The sequence below is a fragment of the Muntiacus reevesi genome, chromosome 9, assembly GCF_963930625.1.
Source record: "Muntiacus reevesi chromosome 9, mMunRee1.1, whole genome shotgun sequence".
In the NCBI taxonomy this organism is placed as follows: domain Eukaryota; kingdom Metazoa; phylum Chordata; class Mammalia; order Artiodactyla; family Cervidae; genus Muntiacus; species Muntiacus reevesi.
This window is the reverse complement of record NC_089257.1, coordinates 26267404-26286241: the sequence shown is the minus strand read 5'-3', so window position 1 is coordinate 26286241 and position 18838 is coordinate 26267404. Positions and strand designations below refer to the sequence as shown.

The 18838-nt window shown below is 38.1% G+C and overlaps 1 protein-coding gene across 2 annotated transcripts in view; it reads left to right on the top strand.

The window, feature by feature from the left end:
* The window catches only part of PDHX (pyruvate dehydrogenase complex component X), a 71688-nt gene that overhangs the window by 20302 nt on the left and 32548 nt on the right, over positions 1–18838 (top strand). For both annotated transcript variants that reach the window (XM_065943957.1, XM_065943958.1), the window contains exon 3: positions 15195–15295. In XM_065943957.1, coding sequence (XP_065800029.1) covers positions 15195–15295 — 101 coding nt within the window. The remainder of the gene's footprint in view (positions 1–15194; positions 15296–18838) is intronic.

The following is an 18838-nucleotide window of genomic DNA, read 5'->3' as shown; positions in this document are numbered from 1 at the left end:
TGCACGTTTTAGTTCCTAACACTTCCTTTAGTTTCAGCATCATAAAATTGTCAATTCCCTAAAGTTAGTTTGTTACTTTATAACAGCTCTGTGTAGTTTGTTACTTTATAACAGCTCTGTGTATGTGTGTTTTCCTGTAGCTAGGCAATCTGATTATAAACTTCATTGGAAGGAACACATAAGTAAAATGACTAAAAAAAACTTAAAAGCAGCAGAGGAGAGTTGTAGACCTACTAGATTTTGAAACACATCATTAAGCCTTTGTAATTAAAACTGTAGTATTGGTACATAAAAAGACATACTACTAGAACTGAATAGAAAATGAGGAAATAGACACAGATGCACACCATTATTTAATGTTTAAATAGTGAAGGAAGATGATACTAGATTTAGTCCTTGTGCTGTGTCAGTGATAAATTACGAATGACTCAGTCACTTAATCTACAAAAATGAAACCAGATAAGTACTAGGGGAAAAAAGCTGGTGAATTCCTCTGGAAGTAGATAATTACCCTAACTACAACTCAAACTCCAGATGTAGTAAAGGAGCTACAGATAATTTGATAGTGAAAATAATAACTTTAGTATAGCTGAAAACATAATAAATAGAGTAAAAAAGTGACAAATCGGAGAAGGGTGTTGCAGTTTTTAACCACAGAGGATTAATATTCTAAAAAGTACAGAGTAAGAAAACTATCAGCTCAGCAAGAAAATGGACAAGATACAGGAGTAGATGATTTTCAAAAAAAGAGTTATAAATTGCCTTTAAACACGTGAAAAGCTACTTAATATTTTGTGTTAATAAATACACAAACTAATACTACACTGATTTATTATTTCTTACCAATCACTTTTTTTAATAGAAATTTAAAAGTTTGATAAGTTATCCTGTTGATGAGACTAAAGGGAATGGGAGGAAGCAGGCACTCTCAAACACTGCTGGAGGAAATGCAAAACGGTATAAGTCCTTGTTCAGTTGCTCAGTCATGTCTGACTCTTTGCGACCCCCATGGACTGCGGCACACCAGGCTTCCCTGTCCTTCTCTGGCTCCTGGAGTTTGCTCAAACTCATGTCCATTAAGTCGATGATGCCAGGGAAGAAAATTTGTCAATACCTAGAAAAATCTCATTTATATTTACCCTTTGGCCAGGCAGTTCTATTTCTAGGGAGCCTATCTCAAGGCAAAACTAAGACAAGACACACATGTGAGACTATTTATTATAGCAGTGTTTGCAATAGCAAAAGGTAGAAACAGTCCAGCTGTGGTCAACACAGAGTTTGATGAATAACATATATTATATCCATAGCTATAAAAGGAATGAAGAGTATCTCTCTCTACTATTGTAGCGTGATCTTCAGGGCAGAAAAGCAAGGTGGAAACTGGTAGATATAATATGTATCATTCACTAAAAACAGAGATAGGAGTACTAATATTTGGAAATTTTAAAACAAAAAAATAATTAACAAAAAAAGTGGTTATCTGTAGTGCAGTTGAGGAAACAGTGTAGTGAGTGGAAAGAGAAAGTAGAAGCTAGATTTCTCTGAATGTATCTTGTTTGTCTCCTTAACTTTAGAATATACACATATTTTGCATAATTTTAACACAATATAATTTTAAAAGACTCCTAACCATGGAAACCAGATGAAGCAGAAGGGCCTAATTATATACTGACTAACTGATAGAATAACCGTGCAGAGAGGGGCTATTTCAAATGTCAGTAAACATGACTATATATACCTACTGAATTGTAATTGAAAGACAATGACATCTCTAAAAATATAAACTGTTTAGAGTAATTGTATTATAGTGGTCATGTTGGTTGTCTTTGCTACTCTAAGATTTTTTTAAATGTGTTTTATGGGATAAAGCAGTTGAGTGATTAAGCTGATACTATTGGGAACTCAGCCTTTGGGTGCGTTTTAAAGGAAAACATATGAAAGATAGGTAGGGTTAAGGAAAGATCCTGTGATGACTAATTTTCTAGCTCTTTTCCGTGTCAGGGCCTGGAAAAACGACAAACCTGCTAGCAATGAGCACCCCTAACAGTGAGACTATAGTCTCTAAATGCCATTTCCTACTAAAGTTAACCAGATCTTCTTGGAAAACAGCTGCTTCCAGGTCTGTGGCAGGCAGCGTACAAGATGGAACATGAAAGTGAAAGTCGCTCAGTCATGTCCAACTCTTCGCGACCCCATGAACTCTACAGTCCATGGAATTCTCCAGACCAGAATACTAGAGTTCTCTTCTCCAGGGGATCTACCCAACCCAGGGATTGAACCCAGGTCTCCCACATGGCAGGCAGATTCTTTACCAGCTGAGCCACCAGGGAAGCCCGAGAATGCTGGAGTAGGTAGCCTATCCCACCCCAGTGGATCTTCCCTACCCAGGAATCGAACTGGGGTCTCCTGCTTAAACTTACTGTCAATTTAGAAGACAAAGCAGTTATCAAAAACTCCTGAAAGTGAAGTCAGTCAATCGTCTCTGACTCTTTGTGACCCCATGGACTGTAGCCAACCAGGCTCCTCTGTCCATGGAATTTTCCAGGGAAGAATACTGGAGTGGGTTGCTATTTCCTTCATCAGGGGATCTTCCCGACCCAGGGATTGAACTTGGTTCTCCTACACTGCAGACAGACTCTTTACTGTCTGAGCCACTGGGGAAACCTTTCAAACTAAGTTCCCCAAAAACTCCTGAGGGCATCTTAATGGACTCAGGACTCAAAAATGGGCCAATTTGAGGATCAGTAAGAATAGTGTCTATGGTGTATTTTGAAACACATTAAATATATTTGAATTCAAAGCTTTCAATAATACTAAAGAAAAACACTAGTAGTTGATCTCCTGTAGGGAATGCCAGTAAAGTAACTCATTTTGAAAAGTGATGATAAGTGGAAAGACTCAAGTATTGTCCTTGCCTTTCTTCTACGAATTGTAGCTCAGAGTAACCATGTACTTGGTGCAAAGAAATTTCTAATTAGTGGCATATTTCCCAATTCTTAAAAGATGGAGGAATGATAGAATGCCACTGTATCACAGTTTTGCAAACTAATGAATTAAGGGATATTGTCAGTGATCATCAATGGTGTGCTATTATCACAAAAAGAGTGAAAACCAGCTAGTACACCCCACCAGCTCTAAGATTGTCTTGCAAAAAACTTGAGCCAAATGTGATCAAGCTCATAGTTCTAATACCAATTTCCAGGAGATAATAGAGGATGTATTCAGTGGCACCATGAGGAGTATATCAACATAATCCAGTTCCAATGTAGGGACCTTATTTTATTTATGATTAAAGTAACTTAAAACATTTGGGGACATTTGAAAATTACATGTTTAATGAGATTAAGGCATTAATCATTTTAGAGGTTTAATGATATTGTAATAATCATTTAAAAAATTTTATGTCTAAGAGATACGAGTTGAAATATTTATGTATGAAATGACAGTATGTCTGGCATTAACTTCAAAATACCTCTGGTGGGAGGATGAGTAAAGTTGTTCATGAGTCAGTTGAATGTTATAAAAGTTTCTAAGTTGGTTTATTAACTCTCTACATCACTTCTGAGATTTTTGTGCTAATCTTTTCTAAAGTTGTACAATCTGTAGCCTTTGGGATATAACTTGGAGTGAGAAACTACTCTTGCCTCAGCTTTTTATAAGCTCAGTGTGAATTTCAGATCTTGTTAGTAAGAGAATATTTGTTACAATACTACCTAAGCTGTATTAATCTCTTACTTACAGCTGCCATTTTACCAGAATTTTTAAAATTTGTTTACTGAAGTAGCATTGATTTATAACATTGTATATTTCATGCCTACAAACTCGCATTTCTTCTCTATATACTGCAGTGTGCTCACCACCGAAAACTTAAGTTTCCATCTGTCACCATGTGGTTGATCCTCTTTACCCGTTTTGCCCTCTCCTCCTTCCCCTCCCCTTCCCCCTGATTACTAGGTAACCACTATTCTGTTGTCTGTGGCTGTGTGTTTGTTTTGATTTGTTGATTTATTTGTTTTGTTTGTTATATTCTGTGTATGAGTGAACTCATACAGTATTTATTTTTCTTTGAATTATTTCATTTAGCATAATACCCTCAAGGTCCATCCATGCTGTTGCAAATAGCAAAATTTCATCTTTTTTATGACTGAGTAATATTCCGTTAAATAATGTATTGAAGTATATATCTCACATCTTTATCCATTTATCTGTTGATGATCACGTAGGTTGTTTTCATACAACTTAAGTATTACAATAATTATTGTAAATAATTATTTTGCCAGATTTTAAATACTTAGTATGGTGCTTAAAAAAATAAGACTATATGGAGGCCAAAGAGATGAGGATGCTGCAGTGCTCATGGTATAGAAGAACAGAGGAGCAATTACTGTGGAGGAAGTCGGAGAAGGAGACTATTTTTCTGGCAGCTGGTTTCTTTCCTTTTTCCTTTCTGCTGTCATTGCCATGTACCAGGCACTGACTGAGGGATGGCTTCTTTTAGCCATCTCCCTGTGCTTGACTCCTACAACATAGTAAACTTTGGGGGAGTTGAATTTCCACTAGGGTGTGTTGAACAGATGTATAGAGATATTGACCAAATGAGTTCCTTGTGGCCATTATTATGCCTCAGGTTGAGAAATGATAAACCAAGCATTAAACATGGAAAGAGAAGAGGAAAGAGTGAGCTGAGAATGAAGGACATGGTCTGGGAGGACTGACCCCAGAGAATAGCCCTGAAAGGACTTCTGGGGTCCCTGTGTGATTCGGTGGGCACAGATGTCACCCAGACAAATGCTGGTATTGAATGGTCCAGCCTAGTGCTTATGAAGTGGTATAGAGAGAGTTTAGGCAGTGGGCAGGAGTTCAGAGTATGACAGGGCTGTGCTGTGATTCTAGGAAATGAGCCATTCATGGCAGTGATGGCAAGTGTTGGGGTTGGGAAGAAGGCTGCAAGTGGAAGTGCAAGCTTGGAAGTACGAGAGAAAAGTACCCAGTTTTTGTGGGTAAGGGGCAGGACTGGGGTGCTAGAAAGGCAATAAGACAAATGATAGAAAGGGCCTTGCAGCAGGAGTTTGGATCTGTGGATTGGGCCAGTATAGGAGATGGGAGGTATGACACGAGGAGGCTCTTTTGTGACCTCATGGACTGTAGCCCACTAGGCTCCACTGTCCGTGAGATATCCCATGCAAGCCTACTGGAGTGCCAGTTCCTTCTCCAGGGCATCTTCCCAACCCAGCGAGAAAACCCAGGTCTCCCGCATTGCAGGCAAATTCCTTACCACCGAGCCACCTGGGAAGCCCTTTAGAGCCATGTGCTAACAGACAAATATATTTGTTTGACTTGGAATTAAAATGCCTAGTCTGTTGAAAATGTTCTCTCATAGGCCTCTTATGAGGCTTTGGGGGTTCAGATTTGTAGTATTTGCATTTTCTGGGCACACACAAGTAGAGGTGAAGCAATCCTGGGTGATAATCTTACTGGGTTACTTAGCAGATGCCATTATTCTGGAAAACAGTCTCTAAGCCAGTTCACACAAGATTCCCAGATAAAGTCCCACTTTAACCACAAATTCACAATTCCAAGTTTAGTAATTGACATGGAAGCTGCCTTTTAGGAGCAAAAGTTATTAGACATAACAAGCAGCAGAATTAGACCTCCAAGAACTTCAGTTAATTGGAATTACTGCATATATCAAAACATATGTTTGAAATGATGAAACTTATGTAAGAGAAGAAATTGAAACTATGAAAAAAGACAAGCACAACTCAGACAGATTTGAAGAGGACAAGTAGAACTTCTAGGAATGAAAAATATTGTCTCCAAAATTAGAAATGTAAAACTCAGGTTTTGGTTAAAGTGTAGATGTGATTGACCAAAGGTTTCATGAAGTCCAACCTGATGAAATTATTCTGCGTGCAGCAGTGAGATAAAGCAGTAGAAAATATAAAAGAGAAGCTGAGACATGAAGAATAGAATGAGAATCCTCTTCTAACCCAATAGGAAGAATTCCACAAGGACAAAAAGAGAATGAGGAAGAGGTAATAACCAAAAAAAAACTGAGAGACTTTTCTGGAATTTGAGAAAGACAAATGTCATGTAAATGAAAGAACCAGTGCTTCATTAGGAAGTATTTTGAGCCATTGGCTCTGCAGGGTTGCTGCCACCTTTTAAAATAATTATCAGTATCTAAGAAAGTTCCACCTTTATTAATAATGCAGTCAGTTGGAATCTATTTTTAACTTTCTTTTTTCCTGATGAATTACGGAGCTTTGTCTATTTCCATATTCAGCATGACAGAGTGTTGGTGTCATTAAATAATGATTCAGACACAGACCAGCCTTTTAAGATTATTATAAAAAGATTAAATTTCTTCACACTTTGAGATCTGAGGGGCAAGTATTAATAGATAAGAGGGTTCTTTGGACCACATTTATCTCTTGGTCTTTCAGCTGATAAGTTATTCACAGCCATTAGAATATGGCGAGTATGATGAAGAGCCAGGAGACAATGGTTTCATCATTCTGTTCTTTTTTAATTTTGGTTACACGTGCTATTTTCATATGGGACAAGCCAGGATGTACTTGAAGCCCTTGGAGGCTGTTTCCTTGATGGTTGCTTTTAAAATTCTGTGTTCTGCCAACTGAGGAAAAATGTTTACCAGTACACATAAGTAATAGAAGTCTAAATCCTTGGTTCTCTGTAATTCACTGGCTTCTTTTTAAGTTCATCACCTTTGTGAATTTTTTTTGGTGTGTGTGAGCATAATTTAGTTCTTTATGTATTGTACACATGGGTAGGATTATATATGGCTTTTACATTATACATATGTATTGTACACATGGGTAGGATTATATATGGATTATATAACACTATATGTAGTGTTTAGTGCTTGATACACAACTTGGTTCTATCATTATGTATTAAAAGCATTTATATTCTGTAAGAAAACTTTTTATATACTTTTTTCTTACTAGCTACATTTAAAAAATTTTTATCTTGAGATCTTTATTGTATGGCTACTGTTAATTAAAACACATTTAAACTTTCAGACATTTAAGAGGATTGAATTTTTTTTTCATGAAAAAGAATAATGTATTTAATTTTGAATCTAGTTTATTTTTAAGCTAAGGCTAATGATCTGATAACCTTTTGTGGATGGCAGTTGGGTATTATAAACTGGCATTTCTTGAAAATCGGAGACTCTGTCATTCACAACTGGGGGGGGTGTGTGTGTGTGTGTGTGTGTGTGTGTGTGGAACTGGGGTGTGTGTGTGTGTGTGTGGAACTGGGGTGTGTGTGTGTGTGTGTGTGTGTGTGTGTGTGGTAAACCAAGGCAATAAGGGTGCAATGAAAAAAAACTCTGGCCTGGATTTGTCCTTTTGTCCTTTGGGGTTCCCACTCTGCCATGAAATATCTGGGAGTGAGTTGAACTAGATGATATCTAAGATAAATCCTTGACTTCAGAGTTCTGTGATAACTTAGTTTCCTTTTCTTTTTTGAAGTCATAGTGTTTCATAACCTCCTCAGGAGTTTCCTGGGTGTCATCTGAAATCAGCTTCATACATGGAGGGTAAGAAGAAATGGAAGAAAGAGGCTCCAGTTTGATAACGTGGCAAGTTTAATAAGCAAGGGGACTTTCATGAGAGGCCACAGGCTGGGTTGAATCCCACACCACCAGCAAGAATCTTAAAAGTATACAGAGGCCTTGACTGGGCTCAGTCACATACACTGTCCAGGTGATCTCAGCACCAGAATTCTATTTCATGGCTGTGTCTGTGGGCACTTCTAGGGCTGGGAAGGCAAGCCGAGTGCACATTTCATGGACAGGGAGTGGGTGAGGGACTTCTGTTCACTCTTGTACAGCCAAGTGGTCACAGCCTCCTGATAACCACTATCATCACACGGAAACATGCAATAATACCTCATATAAATTATTCCCATCTTTGTTAGTCTATTGAGTGTTAGAAAAGTAGTTTCATAATGAATATTACAATACTTAATTTCAGTCTGAGGATTAAGTAAAGAATATGCATCATTTAGTAGAGAAAACAGTTCAAAAGTGCTAGGTAACATGTATAGTTTCAAAACCTGCTGAAAGGTGAATTGTACTGCAATTCCACATTTTTTTTTTTTTTTTCCAATTCCACATTTTTATTACAAGCTTGTTATTTGATGGGGGAAGTGTGCATCAGATATTTTTATTTAAAGTGTATATAGATTATTTTTTCATCAATTTAAAGGTCAAATCATGGGGTTGCAAAGAGTTGGACATGACTGAGCGACTGAATAGAACTAAACTGGAAGGTCAAATCTGTTAAAACAACAAAGGAAGAAAATCTTGTTCCCTCCTCTTTTGAGAGCATATTTAAGGGTATGAAAAGCATTGTTTTCTTTCTTGAGATATTTAAGAGCATATCCTGAAACACTGGAACAAAACTAGGCTGAGATACTAACACTTTTGTGAGATACTTGGCCACATCTGGAACCCACGTAGAACTTGCTTCATCAGCAATGGTACTGCTGCTGCCCTTGGTGCTTGTTATCTGTCAGAAACTGTCATTTTATGTGAGCTTTCCTTCTGTCATGTGACTGGGAATCCTGAATATTTCAAACAATTTTTGAGCAGAACTTAGACTGTACCTAACTAATATAGTGTATAGAATTCAGAAATAAAACTGTCTTGGATGAGTTGATCACTGAATTGTTATTACCAGGTGCTACTGGAAAGTTAAATGGGTCTCTGGCTTTTATTGTAGATGGCTTTGGTTTCTGTTTTTTTCTGGGGATTTGTATACATGTTTGGATGCTAAAATGGAAAATTTTTAAAATATGTGTTTCACAAATAACTGTTGTTTCAATATACTACTATTTTAACAGCTTTTGAGGTATAATATACACATTGTAGTCTTCAGCTACTTTAAATGCATAATTCAGTGATTTTTAGTGAATATATAGAGTTCTGAAACCGTCATCAAAATCCAGTTTTAGAACATTTCTATCACCCCAAAAAATTCCCTAATGCTTGATTGTAGTCACTTCTTTCTCTTATCACTATCTTGATCTGCTTTTGTCTCTAAAAATTTGCCTTCTCTGGGCATTTAATGTAAATAGAATCATGTTTTATGAAGCTTTTTTATGACTGGCTTCTTCGATTTAGCGTGCATTTGCAGTTCATCCATGTTGTAGCATGTGTGAACAATTCATTCCTTTTATTGCTGAATCACATTTCATCATTATGCATAGCATTTCACATTTATTGTTAATATTTCTGTTATGTCAGACTTGTAGAGTTGAATTACAGATGATGTTATTCAGCAGGGCTTTCTGCGGTGATGGAAGTGTGTGTCTGCAGTGTCCAGTGTAAGGCCACCTGTGTGGCGGGCACTGCAGTACAACGGGAGCCCGGGGATGCAGGGGCGGTTAGCGCTGCGAGCAGTTGCCTTCTCAAACAGCACGTGTGCCTGCAGGGCCCCAGAGTGGGACTCCAGGTGGCCTGGGAGCTGATGGCCGGGGTCCCGGGGGATGGCCTGGGAGCTGATGGCCGGGGTCCCGGGGCCTACAGATGGTGTCTCTTCACGTGTGATGGACAGAGTTGGCACACCCTGGGAGGGGCCCCTCTCCGTCCTCCTGCGCTGCCTGGCTCTGACTGGGTGGGGCTTCCTGGCCTGCTTGCTAGTCTTCCTCAGTCAGACTAGAAGCTTCTTAGAGCAGGTCTGTTTATTATTATTTATTATGACACTTGCGCAGTGCCATTCCCATAGGGGCAGCTGGTAAATATTTGTGTTGATAGCAGTGATTTTTGTCTCTCATCATCGCTGCCATCGTGGCTCCATTTAACACTGAGGCGCGGTGCCTTCTTTATCGTTCATGTAGATGTGGCTCACGCGGGCTCCCCCGCTTCCACCGCACACACCTTTTCTTGACATTCGTCGACCAGAATTACCTTACCAGAGTCACGGAATGTGCTTAGTTATACAGATCTCCGGTGCCGGTCTGCACACACCCGAGTCTGAGAGAGAGGGACGCTGCGCGCGCTCCGGCCCCCAGCCGCCCACCGGACCCAGGCTCAGCGTGATGACCGTGCTGGCTTCGGTGCTGGGGAGCGGCCCCCGGGCGGGCCTCCGCTCCGGCCCCTCCTGGGGCCCGCACTCTCGCTCCGGGCCCGCTCCACCTCGGCTGCTGACCCGCACGGCGAGGCGATGGCGCAGGGACTCGCAGGAACACGGCCAGGCCGCGGCTCCTTCTGCAGTCAGCCCTCCTCGCGGCAGCTGAGGGGCCTCTGGCGCCTGGCGCCGGCCGTGATGCTCTGTACCGGCCTCTCGCTAGACCTGACCTCGGGGTGGACGAGCCACATCTCGCTGTTGTGTTTACACCCCTCGCTTACTGATGAATGCCTTATGTACTAGCTGTGTGTTGGACGATCTGTCTGAGGTGATAACAGTACGCACACAGTAGGGAGCTGGAATGAATCTTGGTTCCAGTGGTCATTCATAACGTATCTAACTTCTTAATCTAAAGATGTTGTGAAGTGCCTTTTGAAGAGGTTATGTGAAGAGTTAACATTGGCAGTTTCACGACTTTTTTTTTTCCTAATGGCTGTACATTCAAAATCTTCCTTAGAGTCAGAGAGACATTAATAAGTAACTCGGTCAAAATTACCAGTAAGTGTCAGAGCTTGGAATAAACCTGTGTCTGTGTTGGAAGAGCTCTGTGTCACTCCTGTGCCTTGCCGGCTCTCCCAGTTATAGCACTAAATTGTTGACCAAGGCTGAAACTGAATGTATTTGGAATCCTCATGGCTCAAAATTTTTCTTTGGCATTCACTTTATCTTTGATTATTGATGTGTATGTCGAACCTTAGTTGTGTGATATTAGGGGTAGTGTGCCTTACATAATAATACAATGTTTTAAACTTTGCTGTGGTTCCTAGGGAAAGTTCACCACATAATTAGATGCTTCTCTCTGTGTTTCTTTACATTTTATCTCCCTCTTAGGACTCTCATAGAGCTAATATGTATGTCTGTTTTTTGTGAATGGGTGTACATTTAATTAAAATAAAAAGACAGGATACTTAAGTTTTTAAATGTCAGAAACATGCTACAAATCAAATGTAGAACTGAAAGAAACTGTTCAGCTTTGTTTAAAGGACAGATTGATGTATACCTTATAAGGAAATGAGGAATTGTGATAATACTTCAATTTTTTCCTGAAATGTTTTAATCTCACACTCATTATGTATGAGGCACTACCTGGAGTCCAGGGAATGAGGCAGAGTATGAAACACCTGAGGTGCGTCCTATTCCTATTGTGAAGTTCATAGTTTGATAAATAGAGGAAAACCCATTTTTAAAAAATAATTAATAGCAGGAACAACATTTCATAGTGCAACTTGTGATTAATTACAACTACTCTAGGGATTCAGGAATAGGAAAAAAATGATCTAGGTTGATCTATGGCTGAGATACAATTTGTGAACGATTTTCAAAGGGTGTTTGGAATTTGAAACAGGCAAGCTGAAATGACTAAACACTATTTTATAGTTTTCCTATGGGAAGAATTTCTTTCCTAGGTGTCTCAAAGAAGGATTTAACTGCAGGTTGCTCTTTTAATTATTTTTTCCGTGGTTACAACAGAAATGTATTAGGATGTGATTCCTTTCCTTTTGCAATGTAACCTGTCCTAACTACCCTGAAATGTGTCAGATAAAGAAATAATGTGAGATTGTATAATCTGGCACAGTAGCTTTCTCTGAGTGACAGACAAAAGATTGTTTTTTGGGTCTGATTCCTGCTTCCTTCACCAGCCTAACCTCTTGTTGCTTCGCTCAGGTACTGTTAGCCAGATCCTTAGAAGGTCCCTGTTCTCTTTTGCCTCAGAGGCTTTGGGTATGCTGTGCCTTCTGCCGGGATCACTTGCCCCACTGCTGGATTGCCTCCTCATCTTTTCAGGCTCAGATTTTTTTTTTTTTTTTTTTAAAGAAAACTTTCTCTCATCTACCAAAAACTGAATTAGATGCCCCTCTTGACTGTTGCCATAGCATCCTGACTTCCCCTAATCCCACTGTAATTTCCACTTAATTTGTCACAAGATAGTAAGGAAGCTTCGTGAGGTCAGAAATCTTAACCATTTTGTTTTTTATTTTCCCCTCACTGTTGAATCCTCAGTGCCATAATGTATTTTCAATAAATATTGGTTAAGTAGGAAAATCTCTCTGGGGTTAGAGAGAGAGCACCATTTAGGTGTTCAGTAAATACCTAACAGATAGTTTATTTCATTAAAATAGTTTGTATTTGTTCTAAACTATTTTAACTGAGGTATATTATAACCATCTATGTGAAAATCTTGGTATACAGTGAAGGAGTTTTAGTACAGTGAACTTCTAGAGCATATTTGTTATTTCAGCGTTTTAGATTTTCCTTCATGTTCTTTTATTCAGAATGCCTATTCATATTGCTATGCCAGCTATTTTTGGTGTGTGTGCAAGGGGGTGTGTTTCTGTGTTTTATATTTTTCTTTCTCCTTTTATTCTATTTTTTGTTTTAGGTCTGTTTCTTATAAGCAACATTTACACAGATTTTATTTTTTTAATTTGTGTGATAATCTCTTACTTTCAGTAGGTGGCTTTAATCCATTTATATTAATTGCAATTACTGGTACATTTGAACTTCTGCCATTTTTGTGTTTTCTGTTTTTATTCTTTGCTTTTTTCTTTTCATCTGCCTTTAATTAGATAATACATTTTGTTATTTTCTATATTTCCTGCTTTTATGAATGCTGTAGGTTGTATTTCCATTTTTTTATTTTTTGGCATACACATTAAGTTTTTAGGATACATATTTAATTATATTTTGCCAGTGGAATGTAGTTATCCAGTATTTTTTTCTCCTGTCTATATCAAAGTTCTGTCTATATCAAAGTTCTGTATGTTTTATCAAGCCAAAAATAACCTTATCCATCTTATTATTTTTTTACTGTTTGAATTGTAAACTTTTTTAACCCCTCAGAAATCACCTTGTAAATGATTAGTAGTTAACACTTTATCCTCTCCTGTGCTAACTTGTTTTGCATAGACCATGAATCCCCTCTGTCTACTTTTCTTTTTGATAAACTGCATTTTGTAGTAGCTCATCAATAAGTGGTAAATTTTCTTAGACTCTGTGTATCTAAAGAATACTTTCCCTTCATTCTTGAATGGTGGTTTGGCTGCATATAAAATTCTAGACAGTTGTTTTTCCTCAGCTTTTTGAAGATATTACTCCAATGTGTTCCGACCTCTATTGCAGCTGCTGAGAAGTGTGCTCTCAGTCTGCCATCCCTTGAGGTAATCTCTTTTTTTTCCCTCTGATAGCTGTTTAAGATTGTTTCTATTGTTGACTATATGCAACTTCGATCCAGTGTATCTACAATGTGGAGTCATGTGTATGCAGTAATTCTCTTTATCAAGGTATTACCTGCACAAAGTGTAAACTCAGTTAATTTTTATATGCACGTGTATCCAGGTTACCAACACCTAGTCACAATGCAGAATATTTCCAGCAAGTTCCAAGACTCCCTGTGTCCCCTCCTAGTCAATACATCATAGATCATCACACTGTAAACTCATTCAGTACTCTTTCATTTTGAAGATACATGTTTCTTTTCAGTTCTAGGAAATTCTCAGCAATTATCTCTTCAGTTACTGTTTCTCCACTATTCTCTTCCATCTCTTCCCTTGGAAGTCCTTTGGACAAACATTGCAGCCTCAATTTATGTCCGCAACTGCTCTTTTCTACTTAACTTTTTGTCTGCTCATATTAAGTTCCAGGTAGTTTATTGAAGCTATCTTTAATTTACTAAATCATTCTTTCACTACCTCACCTGTAGAATATATCCATTAACTGTTGTTTTTTTTTAATAAGGTTTCATTCACTCTATTTTTCATACCTAAAATTTCCAGTTCAGTTTTTTTTTTCCCTTTCAACCTGATAATGTTTTGTTTCTGTACATTAATTTTCTTTTTTAATCTCTTTTTCATGTGATGGATCTTATACCTTCGTTTCTGTTTCTGAACATCCTTAAGATACTTATTTTAAAATCTTTGGTGGGTTGCACTAAACGGATTGCATCTGAAATGAATGTCTGAGTTGATTCCTGATTTCTGTGGTTTTCCTTCTTGGCATTAAATTTCTTCATGGTTTGGAATTTTGTTTTGCCGTTTACTTTTGACGAGAATGTTTTTGTTTTAGTTTCAGTGTCTTCCCACCTGTTCCCTGAGTCTCCCCTTCCCACCCTCAATCTAGGGATTTTGCTAGATTTTGCTGTTATTCGGTATACTGGCAGATGCACTAATGGAACCAGAGGGTGGCTTGGCTCTGTTCCTGGTTTTTAGGTAGTTTTCGTTCCCTTGTTAGTACCTTATCAGACCCACACTTCTGATTTAAAGCCATAGTTCCAGTCAGAGTTTGGGTTCCTTGTTTTATCCGTCTCCTATTGCAAATAGAGCCATGATCCAGCCCTAGCCTTAAGGAGAGAATCGATCCCTGCTTTTAGTTCCCTTTGCACCAGAGAAAACCACTGTACATCACCCTTCCTCTCTACCACCTGCTTCTAGATCCAGAAGCCAGCAGGTCAGTTTCTGCTCAGCATGTTTGAATATCCATACCGTTTCTGTGGCACAGAAACGTTTCTTATATGACCTTAGCTGTGGCTTTGATTTTCTCTCATCATGCTTCATATGTTTTTATTCATTTTTGCTTTGTGCCAGCAGGGTTTCTGAATTCACTTAAGATGTTAAAGAGGTGCAGTTAATTGTAAAACTGTTTTCTTAAGGAATAATAGTCAAAATATATTCAAAAGGAAGGACTGTGGGGTCTGGAATTGATTTGTTCAGAGGAGGATATGCATCCCCTACTATTCTCCATAAAATGTGATTTAATATTTGCTCAATAATCTCTGTAATCACTTTTTTATTATAAGAGATATAACTTATGTCATTATTGGGCTTTTGGAAAATGTGACAAATCATACTATATATACACATAAACAGAAACACACAGAAACATACACATAGTATGAGAATTACTTGTCAGTCCACAGCCCAGAAATAGCTGTTGAGTATTTTGATACTTATTATCATGTTTTAAACACTGTACACCCACCAACTCCCATAACTAGTACTCACATTTAAAAAACAAAACCAACCCAGTCTTGTTTTGTAGGGGAAGCCGTGAGTGCTGGAGATGCCTTATGTGAGATAGAGACTGACAAAGCTGTGGTTACCTTAGATGCAAGCGACGATGGCATCTTGGCCAGAATAGTGGTAAGTTTTTATTTTCATTGTCTTCAGCAGGGTGAAGGTTTCTTAACTGTCAAGTTCTTTGAAATTGAGTTAGTATTTATTTGTACCTCTTTGTTTATGTTGTTATGGTTGTGTGTTGTATTATATCTACATATACATTTTAAATCCAGATGTTTAAAATATTTCAGTGTGATGTCTAATAATAATCAGTGATGATCAGACAACATAGAACTATTTCAACTATGATAAAGATGCTTAGTATTTTGGGTTCTCTAGTGGAAAGTGAGAAGCATTCTGACCTGAGGGATGAGAGAAGTGCTCGAGGTGAAATTTAAAGACAAAGAGAACAATAGTTAAAGCTTGAGCTTGCAGTTTCCAAGTTTGTAATTGGTAAATTTTTTTTTTTAAGAAATGTTGTACTGCAGTCTCATGAAAACGAGAAATCTTATCTTCGTCTATCCTCAGGACTTCCAGGCCTGGAAAGTGTATAAAGTCAGCTCATCTCCTTCCGCTAGACAAGATTGTTTGAAGTTGTCCTGTGCAGAGTCTTTTGTGTGGGTTTCATAGCCACACATAAGTTCCCTGATACTTCCTCATCCTTACAGTTTTATTCATTCTTTATATATTTTTACAATTGTTTAAAATGTAATTGCATAAAAATGTATCTGTGGTTATGTGCTAAGTCTTGTCTGACTCTTTGTGACCCCATGGCCTGTAATCCACCAGGTTCCTCTGTCCATGGGATTTCCCAGGCAAGAATGCTGAAGTGAGTTGCCATTTCCTCTTCCAGGGGCTTTTCCCGACGTAGGGATCAAACCTGTCTCTCCTGCATGGGCAGGTAGATTCTTTACCACTGAACTACCTGGGAAGCCCTAAAAAGATATGTATGTGGAATATTTCACTGCATGTTGTTGACAGTCATATCTTTTGATAGCATATTTTCTGTTATATGAGCAAAAGAAAATATGCTATGGGTCCATAGTCATTTCCTTTTAGATCTAAGTTTTAATATACTGTAGTAATTTTGAAAACTTCTCTGAACAGTCTTTGCTTTATAACTAATTAAAAATATGAAGCTGTTACTTGGAAAACTTTAGTTGTTTATTAAATGCTGAAGTTAGTATAGCCCTTCAACAAAAATGTGTAGCAATACAAGAGAGGTTACTTAATTAACAGAAGGAAATACCATGTAGCCATTCAAAAATAATTCCTAGGAAAAAATGTGATTTCATTATAAGTTAACAAAAATTCAAAAAATTTTGGAAAAATGCTTTTATAATTATATATAGATGGTGATTACAGTCTTACAGAACTTTAAATAAAAATACAAATATAAACAAGATTGGAATGAAGTGTTATAAAAATTTGAGGTTTGTCTTTGGGTAGTAGAACTAAATGATTCTCCTGCTCTTTTTCTGTTTTTCTCTCTATTCTTTTTGTCAATTTTCTATAACAGGCATTTTTTTAAAATAATGGAATGTTAGAGTTTATATGAAAAGTAAGTGAAATAAAATGCATAAAGCCTGTCTGTGGTTACATGGTATACTCACTGATAGGGCATGTTTGTTTCTTACCTTCTAGGACAGTAAATGGATAGTGTGATATAGAAGCTAAGATTACAGGCTCTGGAATCACACTGTTACCCGATTCATATAGATGATCAATTCTGCCAGTTAGTTATGTCATGATTGGCAAATTCTTTAGCATTCTAGTAAAGTGGAGGTAGCTGTAATACCGTAGGTTATGGGGTAATAGTAGAGATTGAGATAATGCATATATGCTCATTACAAGGCCTGCTGCTGCTGCTGCTGCTGCTAAGTCGCTTCAGTCGTGTCCAACTCTATGCGACCCCATAGACAGCAGCCCACTAGGCTCCTCTGTCCCTGGGATTCTCCAGGCAGGAACGCTGGAGTGGGTTGCCATTTCCATCTCCCATTACAAGGCCTATCACCCACTAAGTGTTGGTAAACATCACCGTTCCCATTATTATTACACTTATTCGTTCAGTCTTGGTGACCATAACCCCATTTCAGCCTGTGTATTTATCTCATAGTTTGTGTTGGTTTTTGTGACTGGACATTAAGCATCCATTCATGCCTCTGTAGCGTGATTTATACAGACACGCTGCACATCTCTTAGTAGTCCCTTTATGTGGTCTCACTTCTGAGCCACCAGCTCACCTCCACTTTGACCATGGATATAATGCCTTCTTTGGTACATTGTATCCAGAGACTGTACTTTGGGATGTCATACTTAATATTTTATTTTTTGCATTCTAATTTGTCAAAATTCCTTTCAATTGTCGTCTTCCCTACTGATAGCCATGTTAAAACACATTGTTGAAAATACTTCCTAGGAGGAAATATGAATGCAAGACTAAAAGTTCTGTACCTTTTTAACTAGAAAAAAGTAAATGTTCTTACCAAAAATAGTTTCTTTCACTAATTTACGCTGCATTTTGAAAAGGAAGAACGTTGTTTAAATTAGCACATGTAATAAGCCCAGCTGTGTGTACTTTTGGCAAGCTATGTCTTTGGGCTCAGTTCTGGATTGTTTGGCTATGAAAGTCTTCCAGAATTGATAACATTTTTCACTCAGGTGCTTCGTAATACATTTCAGATTAATAATGATGTCTTAGGTCAGGAGTACCTATTCATCTGGGCCCCAAAGCTCTGAAAAGGTGGTGTGAGGTAGTATGATTGATAATAGCTTTAGTTGTACAAATAGCTATTTCCTTGCCAAAGGCTGTATGTGTGTGCTTTAGAGCTCTGTGGCTTTATTATTATTCCACATGCATTTTGGATAATAGGAGTGGGAGTATATTCATATCACAGTGTGCAATTTTATAGGGGGACAAATGGAGGGAAGTTAAGGTGGTATTACTGATATTTTTAAAGCCTTTTACCTCCCTCCATTCTTAACCTTTCATTCGCAAGTTAGAACTTTGTCTTTCATTCTGGAATAATTCTCATATTAGCACCCATAATAAGATGATTTTTATAAGAATACATGTAAGAGAATCTTACTTTCAGAATCAAGGAATTGGTTAATTGAGCTTATTAAAAGGCAGGTGATGATATAAAAGGATGGATGGAGCCAAAGCAAAAACAACACCCAGTTGTGAATAGGACTGGTGATAAAAGCAAGATTTGATGCTGTAAAGAGCAATATTGCATAGGAACTGATGTTGAAGCTAAAACTCCAATCCTTTGGCCACCTGATGCGAAGAGCTGACTCATTGGAAAAGACCCTGATGCTGGGAAAGATTGGGGCAGGAGGAGAATGGGACAACAGAGGACGAGATGGTTGGATGGCATCATTGACTCAATGGACATGGGTTTGGGTGGACTCCGGGAGTTGGTGATGGACAGGGAGGCCTGGCGTGCTGTGGTTCATGGGGTTGTGAAGAGTCAGACATGACCGAGCGACTGAACTGAACTGAACTGATGATATAAAACTCCAGTTTTTAGTTTGCCCACATGTTTGAAAGATTAGGAATTATAACCTGTTTTGCTCTTCATAGGGATTTATTTCCATAATCTTCGAGAGTTTTTTATTTTCTCC